General features: G+C 39.4%; 1 protein-coding gene across 3 annotated transcripts in view; it reads right to left on the reverse strand.

Moving 5' to 3' along the window:
* The window catches only part of AHCTF1 (AT-hook containing transcription factor 1), a 50,703-nt gene that overhangs the window by 15,928 nt on the left and 20,327 nt on the right, over positions 1-14,448 (reverse strand). For all 3 annotated transcript variants that reach the window (XM_060272889.2, XM_060272890.2, XM_060272891.2), the window contains exons 8-23: positions 12,741-12,891; positions 12,352-12,484; positions 12,076-12,257; positions 11,147-11,208; positions 9,457-9,585; positions 8,796-8,886; positions 8,619-8,708; positions 8,333-8,473; positions 7,654-7,758; positions 7,004-7,097; positions 6,010-6,133; positions 5,879-5,935; positions 3,871-4,017; positions 3,129-3,313; positions 2,714-2,858; positions 2,427-2,558 (exon numbers count right to left, since the gene is read on the reverse strand). In XM_060272889.2, the coding sequence (XP_060128872.2) occupies positions 2,427-2,558; positions 2,714-2,858; positions 3,129-3,313; positions 3,871-4,017; positions 5,879-5,935; positions 6,010-6,133; positions 7,004-7,097; positions 7,654-7,758; positions 8,333-8,473; positions 8,619-8,708; positions 8,796-8,886; positions 9,457-9,585; positions 11,147-11,208; positions 12,076-12,257; positions 12,352-12,484; positions 12,741-12,891 (1,968 nt within the window). The remainder of the gene's footprint in view (positions 1-2,426; positions 2,559-2,713; positions 2,859-3,128; positions 3,314-3,870; positions 4,018-5,878; positions 5,936-6,009; positions 6,134-7,003; positions 7,098-7,653; positions 7,759-8,332; positions 8,474-8,618; positions 8,709-8,795; positions 8,887-9,456; positions 9,586-11,146; positions 11,209-12,075; positions 12,258-12,351; positions 12,485-12,740; positions 12,892-14,448) is intronic.

Here is a 14,448-nt window from a genome sequence, read left to right on the forward strand (position 1 = left end):
GCCTCTTCTGGCACAATGAAACACTGAAACCAGAGCAGTGCATGGAAATGCTGTTTACCTTCCCGCCAGAGCGGTACCTATTTATCTACTTTCAAACAGCTAGGTTGGCAGGAGCCGGGACCGAACAACGGGAGCTCACTCTGTCACAGGGATTTGAACTGCCGACCTTTTGATCGGCAAGCCCAAGAGGCTCAGTGGTTTAGACCACAGCGCCACCCGCGTCCCATGCAAACTATAATCATGGATAAACCTGGATGCTGAAAGGGTCTCTTTGTATTAAGACTACTATAATACTGTACTAATACTACCCCACATACCCACAGTCTATTTTATACAAGCAGTTCTGCTTATCTTGAGCATTGAGGGTAAAACAACCTTTATAGTGTGTCCTAGAATAATTCATTCTAGGACACATATCCACATTGACACTGCCTTGTCTGGACCAGTCAGCACTTCATGGTTGCATAACAACCATGAAGCTGTCTCAATACAGCATGTGCCCTACATACTTCAGGTCATGATCAAAATCTGTTTCTTGCTTTAGTAGATATTAGAAAGAATATGGTGATCGGGGTGAATATTACCTAGGTATAAGATACCATATTTTTCCGTGTATAAGATGCCACCATGTATAAGATGGTCCCTATTTTTTGAGCCCCAAATTAAGAAATAAATATTTTAAACACCAAACAGAACAACTTTGGTATTTTACTAAGTATTTAAAATACCAGTATATTTAGTACTGTATATTGAAACAAACAGAACAACTTTACCGATATATTTGGTATCGTAATTACGGTAGGTATTTTTTTTATTTTTGGAGCTAGTCAGCATTATTATAACGTACGTCATACAATATAAGAACTGGAGTGGCGGCAGCACTGGTGCAGAGCTGGGCAGCTGAGCTGGAACAAGAGCATGTTCCCAACGGCAGGGAACTGGTCAGTGCCGCAATGCAAGAATCATAGCTAAAGAACCCTTTAAGAGGGAATTCATATGCTGCAGGTGTCAAATTGCATTTTTCTGCTCCTCTCAAACATCCAGGGGAGCGAACTGCACTCTGCCCCTTGGGCCCAAATGGTCCGTCCGCTGCCTCTCCCCCCAGGAGGCAGGCAGACTCCGGAGGCCCCATAGTGCACCCTGCCCCTATGGGCAGCTCACACCGCCCCAGGCGCCGGAGTGGATTCCTCCGCCGCCGCAAGGAGCTGCGAGTGCCAGAGCTGCCTGAGTGAGTGTGCTTGGGAATGGGGGTCTGAGTAGCTAGGGGGCGGCTGAGAGAACCAGGTGGAAGGCACAATGTGGGGGCTGCTGCGGGGAAGTACCAGACCAGGGGTTGTCGTGAGGCCAATAGTGAGGGGAGGCTGGGGGGAAATAATATGGATGGCGGCATGTATTTATGTATTTAATTGCAACATTCCGTATATAAGACGATCACCAACCGTAAACTTGAAAAATATGGTAACATAAACCCTGATGAGGTTTGTATTAACTGTGAATGACTCCCTCTGCAGAGGTGGGGGACCAGTTAGATCAGAGCTGTCATCTGTGGATTTGGAGAATGGTGTCATCAGTATGCTGATGACACACAACTCTATCTCTCCATTCCATCAGAACCGGGAGAAGCTGTGAAGGTGTTGGTCAGGTGTCTGGAAACAATGATGGAGTGAATGGGGACCAGTCCTGATAAAGAGGAAGTGTTGTGGGTGGGTGGTTCCCATGTCTGCGAGATACATGTACATCCTGTGTTCTTGGAGAAGTTGCTCCACTGAAGGATCAGGTTTGTAATTTGGATTCAAACTTCTCACTGGAGTCTCAAGTGCCTTCTGTGGCTATTATGCTCAAGCTTAGGCTGGTCCACCAGCAACCGATATTCATGGACTGGGGACAGCCTGGTCTCAGTTGTCTATGCTCTAGTAACCTCCTGATTGCACTACTGTAATGTACTCTATGTGGGCCTGTCCTTGAAGACAATCTGGAGGATACAGCTAGTGCAGAATATAGCTGCAAGCAGGGCACTCTGAAGAGACCACTTAACACCAATCCCAGAAACACTGCATTGGAGATTAGTGAGCTACCAGAACAATTTTGAGGTGTTAGCACTAGCATATAAAGCCCTAAATGGCTTGGGACCCAAGTACCTATCAAAAATTTCAGCCCCCAAAATTGGCAGGTCTTGGTGGTGGTTGATGCTGACCTGTAACATGGCCTTTTCAGTGGTGGTTCCCTGGCTGTGGAATGCCCTCCCTAGTGCAGTATGCCTGTTTCCATCACTATTAACTTTAAATAAATGGGACCTGAAACAAAATGCTGTGGCATGGAGTGCCATGGTTCAGAATTCCAGCCATTCCATGCCACTCCTCAACCCATCTGAGATTTTATGGGAAGCAATTCATAAATGGAATCAATTAAAAAATATTAAGGCTTACCAAGAGATTAGCTTTCAGTGATTGATTCAGCTGTAGCGCAGGAACGTAGTTGGCATGCTGAAGATGATGAACTAAGAGGAACTCATGATTGTTAACACCAGTGCTTGTCCTCAAGAACTTCTCTAGACACTCCTAAGGGGGGGAAAGGATTTAGAATATTAAGCTTCCTTTTCTGGAACAATAAGGGTCTAATTATGCAAACACATATGCACATAGTGTCAATGAGATTTTCAATCACTTTTTGGAGTAGAATTGTACTTTCAGAAGTTATTCATCCCCAAGATTACCTGTTCAGTTTCTGTGAATGGTAGCTTTAGCAAATCTTCCATCAGTCCCAGCCCCTGACAGGTTTCGTATACATGTTTAAGCATGTCTTCTACATTTAACCGAGTAGAATGCTGCCGCAGCACACTCCAAGCTTCCACCATACAACTGCAATCAAAGCAGGTTAATGTGACAGATATTACTGCTACAGGAAAATTGCATTAAAAACTAGTATTACAGATGTGCCAAGGATGTAGGTGTTCATCCAATACATGCTATCATGGCATTTATTTATTTTATTATTTTATTTTATTTAAAAAGCACGCCAATACCATAAAAATGAATATTAGTATCTTATCAACTGGGAAACATTTTTCTTCTTGAATACAGTGATAACACAAAGAATAAAAATAATAATAAATGCTTCACTTTTTTCACCTGTTAAACAGCAAGACAGTAAGGTGAAGTGTTACTTCACTGTTGCTCATCAATGATGGTTTCATTGTTTGTATGTATCGGAGGGCTCGCCTGTGCTCTCCTTGACACATCAAGAACTGAATTATTCTTATGTGTTGCCAAGGCAATTTGATTGTAGCTGGATGAAACAGATAGGTCAGAGAATTCTGCAAGAGTCCAAGATAATATTCAGAAACCTCCCATGCACTTTCAATCTATTCTCTACTAAACCGTTTCTACACTGAAATGAAATTATGGAATTCAATGTATACACCAATTCTATAGGACAGCAAGTTAAACAAGACACTGTAAGCAGGTCAATTAGTTAGTATAGCTAGTGCAGTGATGCTGAGAGCCGACAGCTCAAAGCCAGGTGATCTATCCCCATTCTATCCCCATCTACACTGAAAGGGACTGTTGCCAGTGTAAATAGTCATGCCCCACGCTGCTGCAGCACCAATAAGCTACTGGCAGCATCAGTCCACTATGATCCTGAATAGGCAGCTAATACCGAAACAAATGCACTAGAAAACATTTTAATTTTATTCAATTAGTATGCCATTAAATTGAAGAAGGGCCATAGCTCTGTGTCAGACTATCTGCTTTGCATGCAAAAGTTCCCAGGTTCAATTCTCAACATCTTCAGCTAAGGCCCGTCTGAAATCCTGAGCAGCCACTGCCACTGAGCTAGAAAGACCAATGAATTATCACTTTATATACCCACCTCAAAGTCATTGTGATCCAAACACCAAAAACCTTGGATTAAGTTAACCAGACCTATAGGAATTGCAAAGGCAGTTGGGAAGGAGCCCACTGACGTATCAGCCTTGTTTGGACAGGAATGCATGATGTCCAATAGTAAATAAATTGTCTAATTATAAATATTAAGGGCAATCATTATTTGAATTTGTTTTCTATGACGTGCTAGAACAGACACATTGTACAACATAAAACTATCTTTCCTGCAGCTTCTTCCTTTGGTTTTTTGTCTCCAATAATTAGTATCTTGTGTTGGTGATTTGGACGAGAACAACCAAAGTCCAAGTACTGTATATTCTTGTTTGCTCAACCACTTACGGTATTTGAGTTGAAGTATGCAAACTGCTGGGGAACCTGATATAAAACTGCATGAGTTCCACTGAAAGCCCTTGTGGAACAGCAGTAGCTGTTATTTTCATTTTGCTTACACTTCTTTTAACTATAACCTTATGCTTAAGTAAAGTAGATGTATTTGTAACAGACATCCTGACTGAGAGAATACAGTGCTGCACAACAGTATTATTTAACATATACAAATATCCCACAATTTTTTTGGAATGCAGCAATCATTTAACAAGAAATTGCATTACGAGAGAGAAAAATGCTAGAATTAAGCAATGCTTGACATAGGTAGCTGACAAACCTTAACTTTGTGTATGAAGCAAAAAATAAAAAAGAGAGATCTAAAGAATTAGGAGGCTGCCGGTAACAATGAGATTTACCAAATATTTGAATTTTATATAGTGTCCAACTAGAGGTCCGTGCATTTTGCATCATCTTGATAGCCAAACAAAATTTGTTGATGCAACCAACCCAGGCCACTAAGTTTATTTATTGCCTATGACACTGGGCTGAGGATTAGCAGCCAAGTGAAACTACAAAGACAAACACTTGCACCTCCCCCCTAAACAAAGCACTGAGCCTCAAAGACTTAAAAGGAGCTACACTTGCAGCACAGCAAGATGTCATGCTTGCTTTATAAATTCCTCCGTGGTTCAGATTGAGGTCTGGGAGATCTGAGGGTTTCTCACCAGAGTAAGAGAATTGCAGAGTAAAGTGTCCAACATAAAAAGATGGGGGGGGGGAAGAGAAGCAAATCAATGTTATTCCAATAAGATTCATCGAAACAGTTTATGTTAAAAGGTTATATTTCAAGAAACAGATTATGCTTATGATTATGTGAAAATTATGAGGTCCCAAAAATACTACTACTACTACTACTAATAATAATAATAATTTATTATTTATACCCCGCCCATCTGGCCAGGTTCCCCCAGCCACTCTGGGCGGCTTCCAACAAAATATTAAAATACAGAAATCCATCAAACATTAAAAGCTTCCCCAAACAGGGCTGCCTTAAGATACCTTCTAAAGGTCTGGTAATTGTTATTCTCTATGACCTCTGGTGGGAGGGCATTCCACAGGGTGGGTGCCACTACTGAGAAGGCCCTCTGCCTGGTTCCCTGTAACTTGGCTTCTCATAGCGAGGGAACCGCCAGAAGGCCCTCGGCGCTGGACCTCAGTGTCCGGGCAGAACGATTGGGGTGGAGACTCTCCTTCAGGTATACTGGACCCAGGCCGTTTAGGGCTTTAAAGGTCAGCACCAACACTTTGCAATTAATTTATATGAGGGGATTGGGGGGGGAAGAGTAGAAAAAGCTAAAACTGTAAAGCTTTTAAATAATGATTTAGTTTAGTAATTTGAGATCCTTGGTTATGGTGTGCAATACATGCATAGGTGATAGGACTGGCGGTTCTGTTCCTCACTTTGTAGCACAGTCCTCAGGTTGCTATTCTCTAAGTCTATGAGATGGCAGATGCTGCTCTTTTTTGCAATTCCTTGCTTTTGGACATCATAAGTTTTCTTCTTCATATGCCTTAAATTCTACACATTCATGAATTCCCAATAAAAGGCTATTCTCTGTATGATGTATTTTAACGACAACATTACATTTAAGTCTTTGAAAGGATACAGTTGCATGCTTGTAGAGATCTTCGATATTTTCCAGTAAGTAGAGATCAAGTAGTGCCTATAATGGAGAACACACTGAGTCAAGTGTTCCATTAGTTAAAATATTAGAAAATCTTCACCAATCATACTTACATGTAATGTAGGAGGAGGGTATTTTCCTGTTCCTCCATCATCTCTCTGCCACAATTTCACTACGGAATGGCCTAACTGGGAAATCAATCCATCAATCATCAAACAATCAGGGTTCCATTTGCCTCTACAAATAAAAAAAAGTTGGTGTTTTTTTAAAAAAAACATATTTCCCAAATGTTGAAAGCATATTTACCATTTCTATTAAATGACTGTGCAATTTAGATTTCTCTCATAGAGAGCAAGAGATCTGAAACAAAATTGGTATAGGGATCTCTATAGGACACCTTTCAGCCTGACAGTGACATTCCCTTCTGTATAACCTTCTGGGAGCTACATCCGAGTGGTGGGTGGTGCCAGAGGCAAAAGTGTGTGGGAGAATGAATGCAAATTTTACCTTAGTAAAGTAGCCTAGTTTCTATGCGCAAACACACACATACCCTTTTTATCTATCTAAGCAAGCAATAGGTATCCTCAGAGTTCAAGGACATGTTCCAGTCATGGAGAACATTCAAGTGGCATACGAAACAGTAAGGGAAGAGTACAGCTTGGGAGAGGGCATGTGGCTAGGAAGAGTCCCAAGCGGCATATATAGTGGAGGAATGCATTTGGTCCCCTTGCCTGAGGCTCCTCACTCTGACTGTAGACGTTCCTTCTGCAAAGCCACTGAAACCAATTTAAGCTTTCCTGAATATAGGAAGCAGCTGGATTTTATTAGGCATTTTTATTGCATGCTACAACAGATCCTGAGAGAACAGCTTACAGTTCGACAATATAAGAGAAGTGAAGAACAAAAACTGCAGTTATAGTGCTTGTAGAAATAATGCTTATATAAATATTTTGCAAACAATGAGTGTCCATAGGCAAACATTTTGCAATTTTTGAAGTGCAAGCGAGTCCCTTAAGCAATCTTGCCTACACCTTGGTGCTTATCTCCCTGAAAATGAAAACCCATAGGCTATGACGTAATTTGAAACTTCATTTACTAAGAGATTACCTTGATAAACGTTCCAGCTTCTGACGACACCCAGCATAAAAATGTTGTATATGTTGGTAATTATAGAATGGTTTTGACAACTGCATATCTTCATCTACCAACAAGAGAGAAATGCTCATTTTAAAAACATTGTTAAATGAAAACAACTAAAAACAGAACACATAGAAATGATTGTCTTTGCATTTTGAGAACAAACGGCCTCGGCCCAGTAGCAGCACCTGCCCTGTGGGACGCCCTCCCACCAGATATCAAGGAAATAAACGATTATCTGACTTTTAGAAGACATCTGAAGGTAGCCCTGTTTAGGAGTTTAAAATGTTTGATTCTATTTTTAACATTCTGTTGGGAGCCGCCCAGAGTGGCTGGGGAAACCCAGCCAGATGGTTAGGGTATAAATATTACTATTACTATTATTATTATTAACAGTTGAACTCTACTGAAGCAGAGAAACTACCAGTGTTACCACATTAAAAAAAAAAACTACCTTTGCAAGCCACTTGGCTACTCAAATCACTGAAAAATATAAATGCTGTATTAGTCAAATTTTAGCCAATGGGATTAGAATTAAAGACAGGCTTGTTCATGTTTCAGGTTATTTTGATGCAATTGAGTTGTGCCTGAGAACTGAAATACAATTTTTAAAGGCTTACCTAAACTTTCTGGAAGAAGGCTGGATCGACAGAACCAGATGACCACTTGCACATACAGTGAAAGAAGACTGGTTACAACCTGCTTATTTGTCAGATCTGTAATGCCTGAAAATAAAGCAACAAAGTTATGTCAGCTTTTAAGCATAATGCATCATTTTGAAAACACTGATAGACGACAGCAGATCATTCACTGGTAAACTGTTATTATGACAAGCTCTCATCCTCTATCTACTTGGTAGATTAACAGTCTGCTTGTGTATGCATTACTTCTCACATCTTGGTGAACAGAGCCATCAAGTCTGGCTCTACTTCCCTCCAGATTGATTTTAAAGCATACTACTCCCATCCCAAATACAGCCATAAAAAGATACCAAGCCAACTGCATTAGATGTTCAAGACCCAGAATTAGTCTAGAAATTCTGAAAAAGCTTTCCTTTAATCTTTTTGGTATAAACATACTATGATTTTGCAATCAGACACCAGTTGTTATTATTATTAAAATAAAGTTTTTAAAAAGAGGCCCTCTCTCTTCACCAAGGAGATAAAAGAGATAAAATTTAAAATAGCTGTAAATACACATATATAAACTGCCTTGCAGAAGGGGGGGGGGAGAATAACATTCCTGTTCATTAGAAAGTTACATAAAATGTGCACATTAGATTTGATCTCATTTACACACCTTTTTCTGTGAGTTCTTGTGCTTCCATTACAAAACAGCTCAAAACAGTGCTAAGGTTGCTAAGAAGTAACTCGCAGTGCTGCAAAGACTGTAGAGTTTGTGGACCAATAAAGTTAGATGACCCATCAAACAGTGGGACACCTTTTAAAACAAAGACAAAAATTATGACAATATTAGTTTGAAGTGAGCTTAAACATGCTTTCCCTTAACATCACTAGATGAACAAGTAACCCAGCCCATTTAAAGTTCAACAGAAACTTTCATACCACCAAATCACACTACTTACATAGTCGAACAAAGTCTTCCTTAGTGCTAACCACTTTATTCCATGTCCATTCAAGAACAAAGCGCAAATTAGGGGCAGAATCTGGTTGCTCTTAGAAAGAAAGAAAAAAGCAGAAGTTATGATAATAAGTTTTACGTGCTAGAGGAAATTTTAATCAAATTGTAAGGCTTTATTTACCTTCAGCAGTCCACTGTTTAATGAAGCTAGTGAGAAGTCCTAAGGAACTAGTTTGGATAGCAGCTGACAATACAGCTTCAAATTGTTCTTCCTAAAATAAAATAATAATGAAAACACATTGATCATTCCTTCTAATGCTGATTCAAGTATACTCATGCTTATAACAGATAAAGTAGAGTTACAGTTACAGTTACAGTAAAGGTAAAGGACCTCTGGAACAGAGGAATGTGACTGGGAAGATGAAAAAGGGAGGAAAAACAGCTATCAAAAGGATCCTCACAGTGTCTGGATAGGTCAGTTCTTGGGTTACACCAAAAAGCTATTTGAAAATGTGTCTCTAGCCCTTAGATATGAATGGAGAAATCTGGGATCTGGAAAATTAATGCTTCCCTCCATAACATTTTGTGGCAGGGCCTCATTTATAAAGTTTTTATGCAGATGTTAAAGTCATGAATACTATATAACACTGGTCAGGCAGGATGTGCATCACCAAATGATCCAGACAGTCAATTAAAATGAGACCTGAGTACACACATTTAAGCCTACTTTCATGCATGCCTCAATCAGGAACAATATCTGAATTTAACTAGATTTGGGTGTTTAAAAAGAGAGACATTGTGAAAACACTACATTTTCTTTTTCGTATTTGTCATGGACACACCTGACTCAGACTTGAAGGCTGTACATCGATAAATCTTGGAGAAAGCAAGCCAGCGACGAGACATCTGTTATAACTATCAGGAATGGCTTCATTTAAGGAACCACCAAATTTTTTTAAGAAATGCAATGTCTGTAAATAACAAAACACTATTTATTAAGACAGCAAAAATTAAGTTGTCAGCAGTAAATTGCAAAACACAAGTCATAAAAAAGATTAAACACTCCCTGACAAAACAAAGGCCGGTGAGTAGTAGTTATACTTATCACTTTTTCTATAACCTTAAAGGGAAGATTTATATAATTCATTGTTTTCTTTCTGTGGATAGGAAGGCTAGTAAGAATCTTGGAGCCAGGAACTTCTGTGGACTTTTTTGCAAGGCTGTGTGTTACTGCTCTTGAGTGCCGTTTTGGCAGCATTCCATAGAGATTCATGGACATTTAATTACTGTAGTCCTTACTCAGGGTGTTGCTCACTGTTGAGCCTATGTACTACTGCTGTTAGAGGTATACTGGGGACTGGAATCCAAAGAAACTTGTACATGCATGGAAAGCACTCTGAGTACACACAGACACAGGGTGCTTGTTTTCTATTCCACCTACAACTTACATAAACTTTCACAGTGGAGGGTCTCCTGACCATGAATAGCCTTTCAAGGTTAGGGGGAAGGATGCATCAGGAAAACCCTATTACGAAGCAGGACTACTTGCTTCTTCTGCATAAAGCACTCTAATGCATTCTGTTATTCATTTACCCATCATCTTCCAGGGGCAGTGTGCAGAAGTATGAAGATTCACAAAACATATAAATACAGTACAGCATTTCTTTTTAAAAATTCAGGCTAAACGCATAAAGCTGAAGAACAACAAAAGGCAGTTTCAACTAAAATTCTACTTAAAATGCCTGAGCAAACAGGTCAGTCTTAAGTCATGAGCAAGCTGGTATGGGAAGAGGCACTCCCCTCAGGTGTCTGGGTCCCTATTTAGGGTTTTGAAGGTAAGGACCAGCCTTTAAATTGGACCCAGAGCTGAATAGGCAACCACTGAAATTCTTGTCACAACAGGTATAATATGGGCCACCCTAGCTGTACCAGCTGAATTTCTCCACTAACTGAAGCTTCTGGATCATGTTGAAGGACAGCCACACATATAATACATAACAGTAATCCCACTCAGAGGGTAACCAAAGTGTGAATCACCATGACAAAGCTATCCTGCTGCAAAAATAGTCAAGGTTGGCAAAACCTCTAAAACAGATAAAAGGTGCTCTAGGCAACCAAGGCCACCTGAGCCTCATGTGGCAATTATGGATCAACTAGTATCAACTGCATATCTGGTATTTAAGGGGAAGAAAAAAACCTGCCTGAATACCAGTTACTGAGAGATGAGAGCTACCTACCTACACTGCCTTCTCAGGATTCAGTTTCAGTTCACTGACCCTCATTCTAAGTCATTATTAAGTGCAGAATTGAATACTTCTGATAAATTTATATAGTACGATCAGGTAATCACAATCTGACCTTTGATTGGGAAGGCCTTTGCTTGCTTTCGGTGAACATTCTCAGAAACATTAGAATAAAACTGCCATGGTACAACTTACTTCTACCAAATGTTATACGCTGATGACTATCAAAATTTGTAAAAATGTGAATAGGAAAACATCATAATGAGAGCAACAGAGAATTAAAACTTACATCCTTTTGAAATCCTGTGCAAGTGAGATGAACAACCCCAGTGTTCAGCAAACAAGTGGCATCTAAAGAATAGAAAATGTCATTAGATTATATTGCTGCCAGCAACATTAAATAGGTATAATGCTCAATTAGCTGAAAGGTAAGACATGTTCCTTACTTGCTTCCTATTCTGACAACTTCCAAGCTCTTCTATAGATACGATTTATGACACAAATTGTGCAAGAGACCCAAAGCAATACAGATTAACTATTTTTAGAGGGATTTCTTAGAAATGTGCAGGTGTGCTTGCAGCATACATGCTGGCTGAGAGACTGAAAGGGTGTCGAACTTTGAAGCAGAAGTGCTCAACTACATAAGCACCTCTGCTTATTATATGCAGAACAGAGGCAGGCACAGCTCATGTTCAGTAAGGCCCCCTTAAGTCTGATTGCATGTTCAGCTATCTCACTTCTCCTATTTGCCTACATACAGACTACATGAATGCCTTTTCTAAAATAGTGCAGGGAAAGTTATAAGATACTAGTGCAGTTCACAATATAGAAACACATTAAAAGTTATACAGCCACTATAGAGAAGAGTTCATTTTTCCTCACCAATGATATTATTGGTAACAGCCAATAAGGACTCTGTGACACTAAGACAACCAATTCCATATGAAAGTACAGCAATGTGTTAGCTGGGTAAAGAATTGGATTTTTCTACCTTAAAAATACCAAAAGAATGAAGAAAAAATTGCTTTCCCCTCAAACAGAGATTTGGACCGCCTGTAATAGAGCAAGGGCTGTGCATTTTTTGCCTAACAAATCATCTAGACATTCCCTTCAAGTAGTAGCAGTCCTAATTGCTAGAAATGATACACAGAATACAAATTTCATCTTTGAATGTCTTACTGAACATGTTCCTATAGAAGTAACTGATGGTACACATACCAAAGTTGTAGGTGCTTGGGTTAAAAAATTGTTCAGGTGGAGGATACGAAGGAGGTACTCCACGACTTAAGCTTCGCTCATGTACCAAGACATCTAGAATGCGATGTGGAGAAGTCATGCTCACTACAGCATCCAGGGACCATAATGCAAAATAGGGGCAATTGTGTAGAAATTCCCCAGGCCTTGAGAAAGCAGACCAAAAAAATAGTTAGACAAGCTGTTAACATACTAGATATTATTTTTGAAAATCTACGAAGAGAAGCTGCCATTTCTTACCTTAATGAATCTGGCATTTGAGCATGATACCAGCGATTTATGTCAAATATACCTAAATAGGTAGATGGATTGCCTTGACCATATGTGTTTACTTGCCAGCTGAAGATTGATACACTTGTATCAGGTGATATGACTAGGAGGAAGAAAGAGATGGTACTACTATAAAAATGCTGGCAGCTACAAATTACACAAATAGTACTGCTCAAGAGCAGCAGTTCAGAAACCTTTACTTTATCATTATTTGTTGATACAGCACTGGAAATATTAACCAAAATTTATGCAGGAACGCATTTATCACAGAATACTCAATGCAGAATTAGGAGGTTTTTACACAGCATGTTCTCATTCGTAGTTCTAATGGTAAGTTTTTTAATGCTTGCTATACCAACCTTCATTAATACCATCTTCTCTGTCAACATGGCTTCGAAATTTCTCTACTGTTTGACAACCGATCAATTTGGTGTTGCTAGTCTGCCCTCTTAAAGAGAAAACTCCACCTGTGAGGTCTAGACTGTACCTTTCTTCACAGTATTCTAAACCCTGAGGGGGAAGGAAGCAATCACATTAAGTCAATGTGCAGTCTACAGGTTAGTAAGATATTAAGAAGTTCTGTTTTAATAATAAAAAAGGAATGCTTAAAATTAATATCCCAATTATGACACAGAGGAGTCAGATTAATACAAGGTATAGTTAAAGCTATGGTTTTCCCAGTAGTGATGTATGGAAGTGAGAGCTGAACTATAAAGAAGGCTGATCGCCGAAGAATTGATGCTTTTGAATTATGGTGCTGGAGGAGACTCTTGAGAGTCCCATGGACTGCAAGAAGATCAAACCTATCCATTCTGAAGGGAAATCAGCCCTGAGTGCTCACTGGAAGGACAGATCCTGAAGCTGAGGCTACAATACTTTGACCACCTCATGAGAAGAGAAGACTCCCTGGAAAAGACCCTGATGTTGGGAAAGATAGAGGGCACAAGAGAAGGGGATGACAGAGGACGAGATGGTTGGACAGTGTTCTCGAAGCTACCAACATGAGTCTGACCAAATTGCGGGACACGACTAAACGACTAAGCAACAACAACAAATACAAGGTAAAGTACACAAAAAAGGAGGGAAAGACTGATGCCAGCAGCAGTCTTTTTGCTTTGGTTATACATGTTGACAATTTTCACATTTTTTGAAAGGATGTCAAAGACAAAACTAGTTCCACCAAGCACAAGAAGCATATTTAATTATGAGAATAGCCTGCAGGAGCATTCCAACAATGAAAGAATTATCCAGGAAAGCTATCCTATGTCGGTATTTTAAATAAAAAGTTGGTGTTCAGAGTTGCTTTAGGGACAAAAATATCCTGTCTCAGAAAGTGGAGCTCTGATTGTATGAGTTCTCATATCCTGTAAACATACCTGTTGGTACACACTGCAGCATTCCATGAAATTGAAACAGTTTGTGACATCAAATAATAGTCACTCAGAATCCACCCACTGACATAAATAGGGTCTATTCCTAGTATGACCCACACTGGTTATCACTCAGTGAAATCTGCTATATATTCTTAGTAAGTCGTAGACAGAATGATAAGACAAAATCCTGTTGGCATTAACTAACTGGACCAAGTAAACAGAACTAAACACCGTCAAATAGAGTTAGAATTAATTTCATTTTTTGACAATCAAAGAAAATTGCTGTGAAATATAAATGTGAACGTATTTTTCCTGTATCTTGAAATGTTTCAAACAACAAACATTTAATTATTGCCAGAGAATGTAAAGTTAGCATAGCTCTGGAGATAAACAGGAGAAGGAACCTTTGCATCTCTGCAATATATACTGTGAAAGTCATTGAAGGAACCAGTATGAAAAACATGCAATGCAAATGGTAACTCAAATATCAAAAGTAATCTCAAATAAAAATAAGACAGAAGAGGTGTCAAGTCAAAGTTTAATCAAAGTTAGGCCTTTCTGTGAGGTTTCAACAGTCCTTATGAATTCATGTCAATTTGTTAGGCAAATTGTGCTTGGGCTGTCTGAGTAGTATAGAAATATAACAGTATTATGTTTAAATTAAAGCAATATTACAAGAGGCAAACCCAGGAAA

Source organism: Zootoca vivipara, chromosome 3 (assembly GCF_965207765.1).
Source record: "Zootoca vivipara chromosome 3, rZooViv2.hap1.1, whole genome shotgun sequence".
Lineage (NCBI taxonomy): Eukaryota > Metazoa > Chordata > Lepidosauria > Squamata > Lacertidae > Zootoca > Zootoca vivipara.